The sequence below is a fragment of the Vombatus ursinus genome, unplaced genomic scaffold (assembly GCF_900497805.2).
Source record: "Vombatus ursinus unplaced genomic scaffold, bare-nosed wombat genome assembly UNPS02000481.1, whole genome shotgun sequence".
Taxonomy (NCBI): domain Eukaryota; kingdom Metazoa; phylum Chordata; class Mammalia; order Diprotodontia; family Vombatidae; genus Vombatus; species Vombatus ursinus.
The window spans coordinates 315,984-333,012 of NW_020940259.1; the positions used below are offsets into that span (position 1 = coordinate 315,984).

The window sequence follows — 17,029 nt, forward strand, 5'->3', positions numbered from 1 at the left end:
CTCATCACTGTGTGAGCACATAACAGGGAATGAGACTCATTAATGAGAGATACCATCAAGCAAAGGTTGGTGGTACTACTGAATTACAACTGACTACAGTGGCCTGATAGATGACTTCTCTGAACTCTATATGCAGCTCCAAGACTCAGCTAAGGAATTGACTCAAGTTGAAGTCCTTTCAGGTTATTTCCTCCCTTGTCCTTACGTTCTTCAGAGTCTCATTCAAAGCCTTTCCCCAGTAGAGGAACAAGAGGGGCCCAAGAAATTGTGGACAATTTGAATACAAATCAAACTTTCAGGATACTGGAAGAAAATAGCATCATCCCAGAGTTACTAGTATGCAGTATGTCTAACCGTTGGCTCAGAACCAACAAATTCCAGTTCTTGAAGCTAATTACATAGTTTCATTGTCCTTCCTCAGACAGCTGCCAAAGGGGGAAAATAGAACCTTCCTCAAAAGCAACAAACTTGATTACCTGAAACTTAATCTGTGCATTTTGCATATCCCTTTTATTCTGAAACCAACAACTTTCAAATCACTCAGAAACACTTGCAATACTTTTTTCAATTTTATCACCTGAATTCAAACAATTTAAAATGATATTAATAATGTGAAGATTGGTAGAATGGTTGTGTCACATAGGTCTTCCAAGCTAACTGGATCTGGTTGGTCACTGGGGCTTCAAAACAATTGTATGTGAATATTTGTTGGAGTGGTTTTTCTCCAGCCAATTGCAAGAAGTAGCAAAGCTCTTTAAAGACATACTAACTGGAATCATTACTCACAATAAGGTATATGAAAATCCCTTCTATCTAATTTAAGCAGTGCATCTAAACATCTTATTGAGGGAGAAATTAACTGTTGACTTCAGGAACTAAAATTGACAAAATTTTAAAAATGAGATTTTGTAGTTACATTTTGTGTAGATATAAACAGTCAGAATACCCCCAGTTTGAATGATTATTTTTCCTGTAAACCAAGTTCTATATTATTCAACTCTTCCAATTAGCCAATGACTTGAAAGCAACATACAATTTATTTTCAGTAGTTTCACAGTTAAAGCTCTGACACAAACTTCTTTTCATGTGATTAGAACACAATATAATTTCAAAACATGGATATACAGTCATTTCTTCACAATATATTTTTCAAATGCATAGATTACTTTTGTTACTCTTTATCATGATACATTTGTTATAAATGTTCAATGACCACTTTCCTCCTAAGTTCTTTTGAGCACATATCATGGATAGGTATTGTATCTAAATTACATCAATCCTATTTTTTATGTTTTCAAAATACAGGGAATATTTAAATAAAAAGGCTTTTCTCAAAAATATCCTATTATCTGAGTGAAAAGAACTTTTGTCTCAAGTGATCTGAAAAATAATATCAACCATTAACTTCACCTCTTCAGTCTACATTCAGATAAAAGCTACATTGAGAGGAGTTAAACACTCAGAAAGTTAATGCATGAAATCCTGAGTTATTAAGAAGAAAATTGTTTTGAATTTTTGTTCTGACCATCTAGCAAGGATAGGATAAAAGGAGGTAAAAACTCAGCCTCCATTTCTCTCTCCTTGATGTTTTGCCTTATTTCTTTACTTTTTACCTTCATGTAAGTATATCTATTGCCTTATTCTGTTCATCTAGTCTTGAGCCATTTTAAATGCTTTCTTTTTATATCTACTGATGCATTTATTAATCAATGCAGATGGAACATATGTTGAAAGTATTTTATTTTGCTGTGCCACATGTTCCCCAGACTCAAAAACTGCTTTGAAATTGTTCAATACTGAATCATGTTTGGAATGTGTTGTGTTTTAATCTGCATCTAGCTTATTTCGATTATCTCCATGACTAATTTTTTTTTAAGTTTCTCTACTTAAATTGTAAAAGGCCTGATCACATAGGTATAGAAATTAGCAACATCTGGTGGAACTTCAGGTCCAATATAGACAATTAACATGTTTTACCTTCTCAAAATTATTCCTGCTAACCTTCTCAAGCACTACCTTTAATGACTTCTATGAACTTGAAAAAGGCATAAATACTACTTTTTACCAACATTGTTTAATTTTCCATTTTTTCTAGATAATTGAAATGTAAACCTGCAAACAAATTACTTTTTTGCCTTTAGGCTTTATCATCATTAGTGAAGTGAAATGAAGAACTGAGCAAAAAATCAAGGGGAAAATTTGAATGATCAATGAAAATTTGAGTTTAGTTGGACTAATTTCCACTCAATAAAAGGATTAAACTAAGTTAAAATGGTTGGTTTTGTTTAGGCAAATAAAAATTTTGGTTCTGAATAACATTTTATTTAACTATATATTTTAACAGCATGTAAATGCTAGGTTTTTTTTTTCTCCTGTGCATGAATAAGCCATAGCTATTCTTTGTTGGAATACGTCTTCCAAACAGTCATTTTTTTTTACTTTTCCTTACCTTTGTCTAGAGACATTGATATTGACTTTGGTTGGAGGGGATTGTTCTCAAAAGTCAAATCCTTGCATTATATCATAAATTAATTCCATGATTTTGGTATTCATCTCTGAGAAATTATCCCAAGTTAAGAACCTTTGAGTTTGTGCGTGTGGAAATTCCCTCAGTGGTGCATTTTTAAAATGTCTTTACTTCACATCCTTAGAGAGTTTTCTGAAGCTCAGAAAGGCTAAATTACTTGCTCACAGCCACACAGGCAGTAAGTGTCAAAGACAGGATTTGAATCCAGCTCTGTCACAGGGCAAGTCCTCAACTCCTTCCACTATGCTGCATTGTCTCTAAACTTCTCTGAAAATGGTATATTGTTCTCAAAAGTGAACTCCTGGAAAAGGAGTATCATAATTTTGTTACTTCAATCTCAAAAATCTAAGGGAATATATATATATATATATATGTATATGTATATATACACACACACATAAGTATATGTATGTATAATAGCTTTGTTGTAAGAGGGGCAACTATTATGAAACAGGCCAGGTATACTATAGCAAAATAAAACAGAGAACAGAGGCTGATATCCTAAAAAATGAGGCTTGACTGGCTTGAATTCACTGAGTTCTTTTGGTATTTTAACTACAAATATCTCTTTAATCTAAAATTATTATTATAGTAGTCTGATATTTTATTGGGCAAGTCATGAACTTATTTTCATCATCTGTAAAAACAAGAGGTTAAATTATATGATTTATAATATCACTATAATTCTAACATTCTAGTAACTTGTGATTATTTCTTCTTTGTTGACAATTTTAAAAGATCCTCTCATAAATCATGTTTTAAGAATTCCTTGTTTGTGTTTTTTGAAATGCATTTTATTGTCATATTTTATTTTTATATCACAGTCAATTCTGGAAGTGTCATTCCCTCTCCCTGTCCCCTCCTTTATTGATTCTTTTTTGTTCTTGCTTGTCCTTTTAAGAAATCTTTGCTTCAGGTGCCATCAGGAAGCCCTAACAGGCCATAAGAAAAAAATTAACTCTATGGTAAAATGTTGAAAAAAAATTGGAACCCTCTCTCCCCCAATGACAAGTTGGTTAAATTTTAATGACTGCTTAATGATGATTATTCAAATATACTCTCTATTGTTTTCCTCTGCTCTAACAATTTTTGCTCCTGTTCTTGAGCTCAAGGAGAAAGCTGAGCCTAAAAATCTAAGACCATTAATTTTATATTGAGTTAAAGAGCTTTAGTCTGAATTTTTTTTGGTCGTGAAAGTTTTTACAGAGTGTAATTTGTCAATAAAGACACATGGTGGTGCTGCAGAATAGGAAGGCGATTAAAAGAACTGCAAATCCTGCAGGCTCCATTAACCTAAATATAACAAAGACAGTTCTGGAAGACAAGATTGCGGGGCTTAAACAGAACCAAGAGGTTTCCATAAGGACTATCCTGAATTACAAATAAGGACTTTATAGTTCCTTCCAAGAAACTTCCAAGAAATATTGATTGTATCAGATGTTTCTCTTGCTGAAAGGATTACGTATTGTGCACCCAGCCAAACAATGGAGACTGCACCAGAGAAAACTCAGCGGAACAGGCAAGTGATATTTCTTATTATAGTTTTTCTCTTGTCTGAGGCGCGTTCGGAGTTGGGCAGGTTTTCTGTGGCAGAGGAGATGGAGAGCGGCTCCTTTGTGGCCAATGTGGTAAAGACCCTTGGGGTGGGAGTGGGGGAATTGTTAGCCCGGAGGGCCCAGGTGCTCTCTGAGGATAAAAAACAGCATTTACAGCTCAATCGTGAGACAGGAGACCTTCTTATAAAAGAGAAACTGGATCGGGAGGAGCTGTGCGGCTTCACGGAGCCCTGTGTGCTGCCTTTCCAGATCTTACTGGAAAACCCTTTACATTTCTTCCGGGCTGAGCTCCAGGTCGAAGATATAAATGACCATTCGCCCACATTTTTAGATATGGAGACATTTTTGAAAATACCAGAAGGTACCACACTGGGAACAACGTTTCCCCTGACAATTGCGCAGGATATGGATGTCGGAAAGAATGGTCTCCAAAACTACACAATCAGCCCTAACTCCTACCTCTTCCTTCACACTCGCACTCACAGTGATGGGAGGAAGTACCCAGAACTGGTGTTGGAAAAAGCTCTGGATCGTGAGGAACAGCCAGAACTCACATTAACCCTCATGGCCACGGATGGTGGGTCCCCAGCAAGGTCTGGGACCGCCCAAGTGCGGATCACTGTTGTGGACATCAATGACAATACACCTGTGTTTTCTCAGTCTCAGTATGAAGTGCAGATTCCCGAGAACAGCCCCTTTTGTTCTCTGGTTGTAACTGTCTCTGCTCGAGATTTAGACGCTGGTATCTATGGAGATATAACTTATACCTTATTCCAAGCAACTGCAAAAGTCAGTCAAACATTTGGAGTAGACCCTATCTCAGGAGACATTCGACTGAAAAGAGCAGTAGATTTTGAGGAAATTCAGACATATGATCTATATATTGAGGCCATAGATGGTGGAGGCCTTTCTACGAAATGCAGTGTCTTGGTCCATGTGACAGATCTGAACGACAACCCCCCAGAACTGACAATGTCTTCATTTACCAGCAATATTCCAGAGAACTCCTCTGAAACCGTGGTTGCTGTTTTCAGCATCCGAGATCATGACTCTGGGGACAATGGAAGGATGACTTGTTCCATCCAGGAAGATCTCCCTTTTGTCTTGAAACAGCAATTTGAAAATGTCTACATCCTTGTAACAGAGGAAGCACTGGACAGAGAGAATAAGGCAAAGTACAATATTACCATTACTGTCACGGATTTTGGGTCACCAAGACTCAAAACTGAGCATAACATCACAGTGATCATCTCCGACATCAATGACAACCCACCAATATTTAATCAGACGGCCTATACACTCTACCTCCGGGAAAACAACAGTCCTGCTCTCCATATTGGCAGTGTCAGTGCCAGTGACAGGGACACAGGGACCAATGCCAAAATCACTTATTCACTGCTGCCTCTTGAGGATGAAAACCTGTCCCTCTTCTCCTATATCTCCATAAACTCAGACAATGGAAATCTTTATGCCTTGAGATCCCTGGATTATGAAGCCATACAAACTTTCTGGTTCACCGTGAGGGCAACTGATGGTGGTTCCCCAGCACTGAGCAGCAAGGCCCTCATTCATGTTGTGGTCCAGGATGAGAATGACAACTCTCCCTTTGTGCTTTACCCACTGCAGAATGGCACAGCCCCCTGCAATGACCTGGTACCCAGATCTGCAGAGTCAGGTTACCTGGTGACCAAGGTGGTGGCCATGGATGGGGACTCAGGACAGAATTCTTGGCTTTCCTACCAACTGCTTAAAGCTCCTGATTCTGGACTTTTCACTGTTTGGGCCCATAATGGAGAAGTGCATACAGCAAGACCCATTAGTGACAGAGAGTCTATCAAGCAGAAGCTCCTGGTGCTGGTGAAGGACAATGGACAACCGCCTCTATCCACAACAGCCACACTGAATGTGATTCTGGTGGATGGCTTCTCTGAACCATACATTCACCTCTCAGCTGCACCCAAGGAACAGGCCCAGACTGACTCTCTCACCATTTACTTAGTTATTTCTCTGGCCTCAGTGTCTTTTCTCTTCCTGGTCTCCATAATCCTGTTCATCTCAGTACACCTTTGGAGGAAAAAAAGAGATACTTTAAACAGTGGCTACTTTGGACCCCATGGACCCTCATCAGGTCACTTGATGGATGTCAATGGAACTGGGACCCTGTCCCAGAGATATCAATATGAGGTGTGCCTGACTAGTGGCCTGGGGACCAGTGAGTTCAAATTCCTTAAGCCCATTATTCCCAGTGTACAAGTGCAGGGATGTGGAAAGGATTTAGAGGAAAATCCATCCTTTCAGAATAGCTTTGGCATCAATTAATTACCCCACCAATGACCCCACCCTATCTAAACAATGCATTCCATGAAGATAGTTTAAAATGATTTTTTATTTTTTCTTATTATGTTGTACTATAACTAACTTTTTGTGTTTCATTTTGTTCCATATAATCAGTAGTTTAGTGAAGTAATGTATTAAACTTGTTTCCTAGACACTTAACACTTTCATACATATAGTCTGTAGTCATTTTATTTAGACTTGGAAGGGACGTTAGATGTTATATAGTCCAACTCCTTTATCTTACAAATCAGGAAACTGAAAGCCAGTGAAGTTGAGTGTCTTCTAAGGACAGATCTATTGCTTGTTGCTAGTAGAAGGATGTGGCATTTTTACAACACCTTATGTTATTGTTATTTTAACATAATGAAGCACAAACGTTTTCACATTTCCATTGCAAATGAAGGTTTGGCACTCTCATCAGCAGTACATATTCTAAAATTGGAATTATATAATGTTGAAGAGTGTGACTGCTGCTCAAGGATGACAAAATCATTGAGTACCCCCATATTTTGGATAAAACATTTCACATATCCTTCTGGCTCTTAATTTTCCCCATGCCTTTATATCACACATGATATAGGAGCTCCTGTGGAAAATGCATTATGTTTTCTACAGTTTCTAAATAATATTTCGCTGAGCTTTTAAAACCATGGATTAAGTAGTTACAGAAATTATAATTTCAATCTTATGGTATTTTCAGGTTTTTTTTTTTACCTCTTGTATTTTCTACTGTAATAATGTAAATTAAGGTCTTCTACAATTGATAGTTCATTTTATCACTGGTTGTCCCTATGGAATGTGTTTACAAAATATATGGTTAAAAGTAATTTGTTATGGAAATTCTGGACATAAATTAAATATCCAAGTATCCAAAAAAGAAATTGAGTTTGGAGTTTTTCAGTGTATGAATGGCAGCTAATTGGTGGTTGTTAATTGAATCTGAAACTATGATCTGTTTGATGTTTTGGGATTGAATATGTAGCACTTTTGGCTGAAATTGCCTCTACCCTCAGGGATATTATTATCCAAATATTTAAATTGTATCCCTTTCCATTCCTTATATTACTGTGATCTTAAAATAGCATCATTTTCTACAATGCCACTTTATTTGCCTCACTCCTTTTCGTTCAAATGATAATTTACTTCATATCAATAAGATACAATCATCTGACTATTTTATTATGCTAACCAAGCTTTTGGAAAAAAATTGAATGGGGAAAATTCCAGAAGAATATTATCTTAGTGATGTGGAGTTTTTTTTAACCACCTTAAAAATGAAATTACAGAAAACTCTTCAGGCTAATGTATGACTTAGTGTGTATTCTAATAATGTTTAATGGGTATAATTCTTAATTAATTTTTATAAAGAGTTGAAGTCCAGATTCTCAAAAGCTTAAAATAATAATAGCAGCCCAGTCCCTCTCTATTTTAAGGCCATGCACAGCCACTTGGACATATGTGTGTACGAACTTTGAAACATCCATGGTAATGTTGTGGTTTGGATGTGTTTGCACACTTTTTTTATGCAATCACTCAGTGTAATATGTGTTTCTCCATCATTTTCCAGGCTTGCTTCTCTTGTTTTTTAAATACAAGTATGGGCCTAGAATCCAGTGACATATTCAGGAATCTGGGGGTTGATCTTGTGGGGCAGAGGGCAGGGGATTCTGGAAATTCTCAACAAACCTAATTCTTATCACTACCACCTACTCACCATCCTCTTTTGTACCCTTGTAATTTGTGTAGTTCAGGAGTCACTTCCAGAGGCTTTAGGAATCAAGCTACTCTCCCCAACCACACAGTCTTTGCAAGTGAATCCTGCTCTCCACTCACTCAAAATAGATCGTTTATCTCTTCTGCACTAAAATCCAAAATCCTCTGCAGCAAGAGAGTGCGTACAAACAACACAAAGAAGGAAGGAATTTCTCCAAACAAAGTTGAGCCATATTTCTCTGAAAGAAAACTCTTTCATTTAAAGATGTTTTTAGTTTTTTAATAGGATATATATATATATATATACATATATACACACACCTTTCTCTCTCCATATGTGTGTGTGTGTGTATTTGTCAGTATCAGTACCTGATGGTCTAGGATGTACCTGCCATCAACTGCCATGAAATCATAGTGCTTTGGGCAGTTATGTGTTTACTTATCTGAAATATGGAATTCTCAGACTCTAGAGAGTGATTTCCTGTGTTTATCAAGTACCAGACTAGTTCAAAGTTGCAGGATGCCTGACTGCTGTCACACTTGTATGAACTTGCAGTACCTTCAAGATGTTGTAATTTGACCTCAATAGTAGATTTAAGCACATGGATTTAATGTGATTCCAGGAGATAAACCTAGATCAATAAGACTATTTCCTTGTTGTCTTTATTTTCAATTTTTTTTAAGGTTATGCTTAAGGGTACAGCAAGTTTGCCTGTTACTGCTCTACTTTCATAGATAAGTGCAGCTTCCCAAGTTTTCACTGAAGTTGGCACCATACACTTGAGTCCTAATGGGGGAGTAGGGAAGGCAAATCAATGCACATTATTAGACTAAAGGCACAAACAGAAGGAAAAGAATGCAAAAATAAAGGGAGTGAGGAAGGGGCACAGTGAAGAGGCAGAAAGTTAGAGGGAAGAAGAAAAGAGAAACGATGAAGAAGAAGAGAAAGTGGAGATCAAAAAGATGTACACATGTCAGAGAGTAGCAGAGGAAGACCAAGAATAGGTTCAGGCACCACTTCTTAGAGTTTTTCTCTCCACTGCTTTACAGAGATTGGGCAACTTTGTGGTAGGTATATATACAAGATTTGAGAGAAATCATCTAAACTATGAAGAAAAAAACCACAAATCCTGGTTCAGAAATCCAATATATAAGGTTTTCAGACAACTAGGATTTCACTCCTATTATGGAATTTCACATAGACAGAAATGATGGATAAAGAGCCAGATTTAGAATAGCATTTCAAGTCCTGCCTCTGGCACCCATGAGCTGTATTACCAAGTTTACAAAGCTTGTCGGTCACCCCAGACAATTCTCTCTCAAACACTCTAATGGATCTATGGTTTCCTTATATCCAGGAGTTCCTTCCAATGATGTAAATCTCAATCCATCTATGGGTATCCATCCTGTGTGATTCTAGTTCATGTTCTCCCAAAATTTTGCCACAAGAGATGCAACATGCTGATGGTCTTTACACTTTCTTGTCCCAATGCTATTGGAACATTTTGGCTGTCCATCTATCATCTCTTCCTCTTGCTATGTGTCCACCCTATCTTCTTTTCTTATCATGCAATTCCTTGATGATATACTTTACTTCTGTTTTTCTTCAGAGTCCCTTGTTGGTTTAAGTTGCAGCCAGAGCACACTCATCATGTGCTGCCTTTCCATTTCCCTCTGTGTGATATATTCGTATTTTGTTCTTTAGAGGCACTGGTATTCCTTGTCTTATAACCACATAGCAACACAATTCTCTAATTCTAGAAATTCAAAATGAGCTACCAATCTTCATTTTTTTAGCTTGGAGTTTCCACATAAAGACTTCCCTATAGGACTGTGATTAAAATTCTGGAGTCTCCCTCCACCCCCACCAATGGAAGCCCAAATAAACATGAGCCAATCAACTTTTGATGTAGAGAGAAGATGAGGGAAAGCTACCAAATAAGGGGCTCTAAAGTGGAATGTCACCTTGGTGATCCAGAATTTAAATGTATACAAGTCTAACACTTGGCAAAGTAACAAAAATGACAAAAGTAGTCATTGATCAATGTTGGAGAATTGCAGGAGGCAAGAACCCTTATATGCAATTGATGAAACCATGAATTGATCCTACCATTCTGGAAAACAACGTGCAACTGTGTGAAAAAAAATCATTAAAATGTTCATTCTCCTTGAACTAGTGATATCTTTACTGGGAAATATCACAAGGAAATCAAAGACATATAGCAAGATATTCATAAAAACACATTTGTTGTTTGTCATGGAAATATAGTGGTTGCTGATCACTGAGGAATGTATAAACAACTTGTTAAAATTTCACTTTGTCATCCTGGGCAAGTCACTTAACCTCTTGGAGCCTTAGCTATACACAATAACTACAATAATGTAAAGGGAAAAATACTTAATCAAAGAAAAATACTTCATTATTTCAATAATTAATTTGGTCCCAGGGAAGACATGGGGAAATGAACTTCTATAATTTCTTTGGAGATTTGGGAAAAACAGAATGTGAAATATCACCTTTGTCTTTTGACTCATCTATATCACAAGCATATACAACAAAGATTAAAGAAAGAGGAAAAGGATTCATCTGTGTGTGTGTATGTGTGTATGTGTGTGTGTATAGCACCACTCTTTTATAGAGGAAAAGGACTGAAATCTAAGAGGATAACCATCATTTGAGTGATTGAAAAATTATGCTATATTGATAGAATGGAATATTACTATGCTGTAAGAAAAGCAAAAAAGGATAGTATTTAAAAAACCTGGGAAGACTTGTATGAATTGGTTCAGAATGAAGTGAATAGAGCCTAGAGAAGAACAAGTTATACAATAACAATTACATTGTAAGGAAAAATAACTTTGAAAGAATTTAAAACTATGATAAATACAATGACCAACAATGATTTCATAATACTGGTGATAAAATATTACCACCTCCTAGGAGACAGGGAGTTGATTCACAAAATGAGCATTTATTTTTAGACATGGCTACTGTGAGGATTGCTTGATTATTCATTCTTGATGAAAGGCTTTTGTTTTATTTGGGGAGAGGGAACAGGAGAGGAAAAGAGAGAGAATGATAGTGACTAAAACATTTTTTAAAAGAAATAAAAAGAGTCATTGAGGCTTTTTAAAAAACGAACAGAAAGAAGGTCAGTAGGAAGCATGCAAACAAGACAACTTTGAAAATAACATGATGAAATTCAAAAAACTTAAGAAGTCTGATAAATACAATGATCAACCATGATTCCATAGGACCTATGATGAAGGACAAAGTATGCTACCCAGCTCCTGACAGAGATTTGTCCACTCTGATGGACTCAGGGTGCAAATACACATACATACATAGATTTGTGTGTGTATCTTTTATATATGTGCATACACACAATACAGGAATTTGTTTCCTTGACTATACTATACATATTTGTTACAATACTTTTGACATTCTTTCCTCCTCCTACTGGTATGTGGAGGTTGGAAAAAAGACAAAATCAAATTTTGTCAATTAAAAAATTAAATTTAATTAAGAACTAGTATGTTGTATTTCTTGTATACTTGGAGGGAGAAGCAAACTATAGTTGATGCAGTGTGGCTGAATGTGCAATCCCCTTTATTTGTTCTGTTTTATCTATGGAAAAGCACATCTTATTTGGTGTTTGTGAGACCCAGAACAAAGAAAAAATGAATTTTTTAAAAAGTGTCTTCTATGTCTAACACCGCCACTCTTTAATTTTTATTAACCTGTTTTTCTTTGTTTGAAATATAAGTTCACTGACAAGAGGGGCATATCCAGAAATGACTTATGTTAAAAACAAAAGACACCAGTAAAATGGTCTTAAAATTTATACAAACATCTCTGCAATATATAAAAATATATATACACACATATATACATATATATGTTCTTATGGTTTGCTGTAAGAACATTGGTTTGAAAAAATGTCAGTAACCAGAGCGATGGTCATTTATCTGTGGAAAATGATATTACAAATAAAGCAAACGATTAAACACGCAAAATCTCTATTAAAAGAGGAAACAGAGACTATTTCATGTCACATATCATATGTTGGGGAAATGCCTTTGTTTGGGATCAGATCCTCACTGTCACATCGTTTCCCTTATATTCTTGAGAACATGAAAGGCAGTATTAGGACACCTGGTGGCGCTGTAGGCTAAGAAGGCAGAAAAGAACAAAAACCAGATCGGATTTACTGATGCGGAGAACTACATTAGCCAGAGAACATCCGACTGGCATAGTCAAGCAAAAGAGAACATCCTTTGTTAGCTGTAGCTGGGGAGGAACCGGAACAGTGGTAGTCCCCCGAACAGCCCTGAGGTTACAGCCCAAGGGATCAGAGACTAAGGAGGCGTAGTTGAAAACCGAAGAGCTCACCGAACGAGCAATGGAGCCTAAAGTGCGGACGACTCGGCGACAAAGGCAAGTTCTTCTTCTCCTTGTTTTTCTGTGGGCGTCAGAGGCAGGTTCAGATCCTCGGCGGTATTCGGTAGTTGAGGAGATGGAGAGCGGTTCCTTTGTAGCCAATGTGGCAAATGACTGGGGGCTGGAGGCGAGGGAGCTTTCAGCCAGGGTGGGGCGAATAGTTCTGGACAACAATAAAGAGTATTTCCAGCTCAACCGGGAGACTGGGGATCTGCTACTAAAAGAGAAACTGGATCGAGAGGAGGTATGCGGCTCCGCCGAGCCCTGCGTGGTATCTTTTCAGATCTTACTGGAAAATCCCTTGCAGTTTCTCCAGTTTGAGCTGCAAGTGCAAGATATAAATGATCATTCACCTATGTTTCTGGACACTGAAATGCTCCTGAAAATATCAGAAAGCACAACGCCCGGGACTTCATTTCTCCTAGAAACTGCACAGGATTTAGATGTAGGGAGAAACGGCCTCCAAAACTATACGATTAACCCCAACTCCCATTTCCACATTAAAATCCGAGAGAGCAGGGAGGGCACGAAATATCCAGAGCTTGTTCTGGATAGAGCACTGGATCGGGAGGAGAAGCCTGAGGTCATTTTAATCCTCACGGCATTGGATGGGGGATCTCCACCCAGGTCTGGCACTGCCCTGGTTCGGGTCCTAGTTATGGACATCAATGACAATGCCCCTGTATTTTCTCAACCTCTATATGAGGTTCAGATCCCTGAGAACAGCCCCATTGGCTCCCTGGTTGTCACAGTCTCTGCTAGAGATTTAGACACAGGAAATAATGGAGAAATAACATATACACTCTTCCACTCATCAGAAAGTATACGCAAAACTTTTCAAATCAATCCCACCACTGGGGACCTTCGTCTAGGGGCGCAACTGGATTATGAGACAATTCAGGATTACACAGTGAGAATTCAAGCCACAGATGGAGGGGGCCTTTCAGAGGAATGTACTGTATTTGTCCAGGTGACCGATCTGAACGACAATCCCCCAGAACTGACCATGTCGACATTAACCAATCCCATTCCTGAGAATTCACCTGACTCTGTCGTTGCCATTTTCAAGATCCGAGATCCAGACTCTGGAGATAATGGAAAGATGCTTTGTTTCATCCAGGATGATCTCCCTTTCATCTTGAAACCTGTCAAGAACTTCTACACCCTCTTAACAGAGGGAGCTCTGGACAGAGAGAACAGGTCCGAATACAACATCACCATTACTGTCACAGATTTAGGTTCCCCCAGGCTCAAAACTGAGTACAACATCACTGTAATGATCTCTGACATCAATGACAATCCTCCAGTATTTAGTCAGATGGTCTACACACTTTACCTTAGGGAAAACAACAGCCCCGCCCTTCACATTGGCAGGGTCAGTGCCAGTGACAGGGACTCAGGGACCAATGCCAAAGTCACCTATTCACTGCAACCTCCTGAGCCTGGAGACCTGCCTCTCTTCTCCTACGTTTCCATCAACTCAGACAATGGTCATCTCTATGCCTTGAGATCTTTGGATTATGAAGTCACCCAAACTTTCCAGTTCACTGTGAGGGCGACTGATGGAGGCTCCCCAGCCCTGAGCAGCCAGGCTCTGGTTCAGATTGTGGTTCAGGATGAGAATGACAACTCTCCCTTCGTGTTGTACCCCTTTCAGAATGGCACAGCCCCCTGCAATGACCTGGTCCCAAGGGCAGCAGAACCAGGTTACCTGGTCACCAAGGTAGTTGCTGTGGATCAGGACTCTGGACAGAATTCCTGGCTTTCCTACCAACTGCTAAAAGCCACGGACCCAGGGCTCTTCACTGTGTGGGCTCATAATGGGGAAGTGCACATAGCAAGGCCCATCAGTGACAGAGATGCCATCAAGCAGAGGCTCCTGGTGCTAGTGAAGGACAATGGACAGCCACCTCTGTCCACAGCAGCTACACTGAATGTGTTTCTGGTGGATGGCTTCTCTGAGCCATATATGAAGCTTCCAGATGAGCCCAAAGATGAGCCACAGACTGATTCCCTCACAATCTATTTGGTCATTTCTCTAGCTTCAGTCTCATTTCTCTTCTTAGTCTCTGTCATACTCTTCATCACTGTACACCTGTGGAGGAGAAAAAGGGGAGCTGTTGAGCGTGGAAACTTTGCCACTGGAGGCTCCTTTCCAGGACACTTGGTGAATGTCAGTGGCACTGGGACCCTGTCCCAGAGCTACCAGTATGAGGTGTGTCTGACCAGTGGCTCAGGGGGAGATGAGTTCAAGTTCTTGAAGCCTATTACCCCCAATTTCTCTGCTCCAATTACTCAGATGGATCCTGAGGAAACCACACCCTTTCCTAATAGCATTGGGTTCAATTAGAAATTGAAAAAGAATGTTTTCAAGGATTGATATATTCATTGATTTTTTCAATATTCTTCATGTCTTACAAAATTAAATTTATGAGTTTTCCCTTCCTGCACATTCTATTCAGTAGAATATTGATTTGATTAATTAACTGAGTCTTTAACCATTTTATATATGCCCCTCCCTCACCTACCCTCCCTTGTTTTTGAAATGCAGTTTTACACTTTATGTTGGAGCTCAAAAGGACACTCATCAATTGATACTTGACATCTGCATTCTTCTAGTTTATCTTCACTTCCAATTCAAGACATCACCCTTCTGGTGTCATTGATCCTCTTCAAAAATGAAGGACAAACAATAGAGTCTCCCTTAGCTATGAAGAACTGAGCCCCTTTAGTTTCTCTGTTCTGCTCTTGTATCATCTACTGTATTCTATGTCTTCCACAATAGCATGCTTTCTAGCCTTTCTAATGTTCAACATAATAAAAATGGTGTCACTAAAGGCAATAAGCTTGTTCTGATAGCGAAATATGTCCTCTTGATTCTCTTGTGTAGATGGTATTGTTGGGAATGTTTGGGTTCTTATCATTGTGATTCAACATGTATCTATGCTTCCCCCCCTTTCAGATGTATTGTAATCACATAGATAAGGTTTTCTTATAATAATTTTTTTAGATTTCTCACTAGAAAGTTGTCAACAGAGTGAAACATTTTTTTCAGCAACAATGGCTGAAGATCATTCTGAGATGCTGTGGCTGAAAGATTTTAACATATCCTTTAGCTTGAAGATGGATTATCTAGACAGAGGGTCAATGGTCCAGGTGGAAAAATGCAGAAGTGGGATTTGAATCTAGGTTTTCTGACTCCAAATCCATTAGCTCTTTCCACTATTCTATGATGATTCCCATCAAAGAAGTCACAAATCCTTGGAATATTGACAGAAACATTATTGAAAGGACAATAACTTTCTTAAATGCTTCTTTATGTCATTTGCAACTATAATCATGTGGGTTGGAAAATATACATGATGAAAAGAATTTTATGTTATGGAAGAAATATTTGAAAGCCCATTAAAAAGAAATTTTATGGCACTTTTACTACCTACTTTTACAATAAAATTGCTTTTAAGGAGTTTTGAGGAATTTATGATGTAAACCAAGGTGTAATGATGACAGGTTTTTTTTCCATGCAACTACAACATGCAACTAAACTAACATTTCATTTGAAATGCCCAGAACTCAAATTTCAAATGATTACAATTTCATATAAGTGAATTGAATTCTAAGGTTAGGACATCATATTCTCAAAATGATTCTTATTTTCTATATTTTTAATGTGATGTTGAATGGACCAAGTTTACCTTGTGCTGAGATACTCATCTACCAATAGAGATAAGTGTAGCCAGAAAGAACAAGCCTCATGGCCATAAACACTGTTCTTCACACATTCATTCTTCATGAGTCCCTATCATGGATCACTTTGAATTGACTTTGTTGCTAAATTGCACCAATAAGGCAAAAGAATATCCATGAGTGACAAGCCTTTGCAAGCCTAAGATATTGGTAGGGGAAAGTGGAAGGAAATTGAAAAGGGAAAGAGCATAAGAAAAAAAAAGGAAAGGAGGTAATGCAAGGGGGAAAAAAGAGAAACTATAGAGATTCACAGGTTGTTTTCTTTTCTTTTCCTTTTTTACATCCCTTTTTTTCTGTGCTTTTGGTATGGGAATGTTCATCTTTATCAAGTTTATAGTAAACAAAGAAGAAAATTAGAGAAAAAGAGAAAATATAATGAAAGCAATGTTCATGGGAAAGATTGCTTCAAGTGTCTTTTGATTTTATCAATGCTGTTGTTTACCTACCCCTAAATTATAAAGTTTTAAAAATATTACAGTGTAGTCTATGAAAGCCAGTCTAGTCTCATGGATAGAGCAGACTTCCTGGTTGGAAAGACTGGAATTCAAGTCCCACCTCTGAGATATACTACCAGCTAAGATTTCTTTTTTAAATTAAATTAAAGTTTTTCAAGGAAAAAAATTCTATTTTCTCTTCCTGGGGGAGAGGGCGGGGAGAACAAATCATCCCTGGCAACAAATACAATCAAGGAAAATAGATTCCTGTATT

At 37.9% G+C, this 17,029-nt stretch overlaps 2 protein-coding genes across 2 annotated transcripts; both read left to right on the forward strand.

Moving 5' to 3' along the window:
- Positions 1-3,397: 3,397 nt before the first annotated feature.
- On the forward strand, positions 3,398-7,231 carry LOC114037158 (protocadherin beta-14-like). The gene has a single exon (XM_027854010.1). The coding sequence runs from the start codon at positions 4,012-4,014 to the stop codon at positions 6,400-6,402; it is 2,391 nt and encodes a 796-aa protein (XP_027709811.1). The 5' UTR covers positions 3,398-4,011; the 3' UTR covers positions 6,403-7,231.
- A 5,147-nt stretch (positions 7,232-12,378) lies between these two features.
- LOC114038011 (protocadherin beta-16-like) lies at positions 12,379-15,988 on the forward strand. Its single transcript, XM_027855122.1, has one exon. It carries the CDS (start codon positions 12,537-12,539, stop codon positions 14,922-14,924), a length of 2,388 nt encoding a protein of 795 aa, XP_027710923.1. The 5' UTR covers positions 12,379-12,536; the 3' UTR covers positions 14,925-15,988.
- The last annotated feature ends 1,041 nt before the right edge of the window (positions 15,989-17,029 follow it).

What these genes read in the sequence shown, in the direction of transcription:
- LOC114037158 (XM_027854010.1), top strand. Translation starts at nt 4,012, where the DNA reads ATGGAGACTGCACCAGAGAAAACTCAGCGGAACAGGCAAGTGATATTT.
- LOC114038011 (XM_027855122.1), top strand. Translation starts at nt 12,537, where the DNA reads ATGGAGCCTAAAGTGCGGACGACTCGGCGACAAAGGCAAGTTCTTCTT.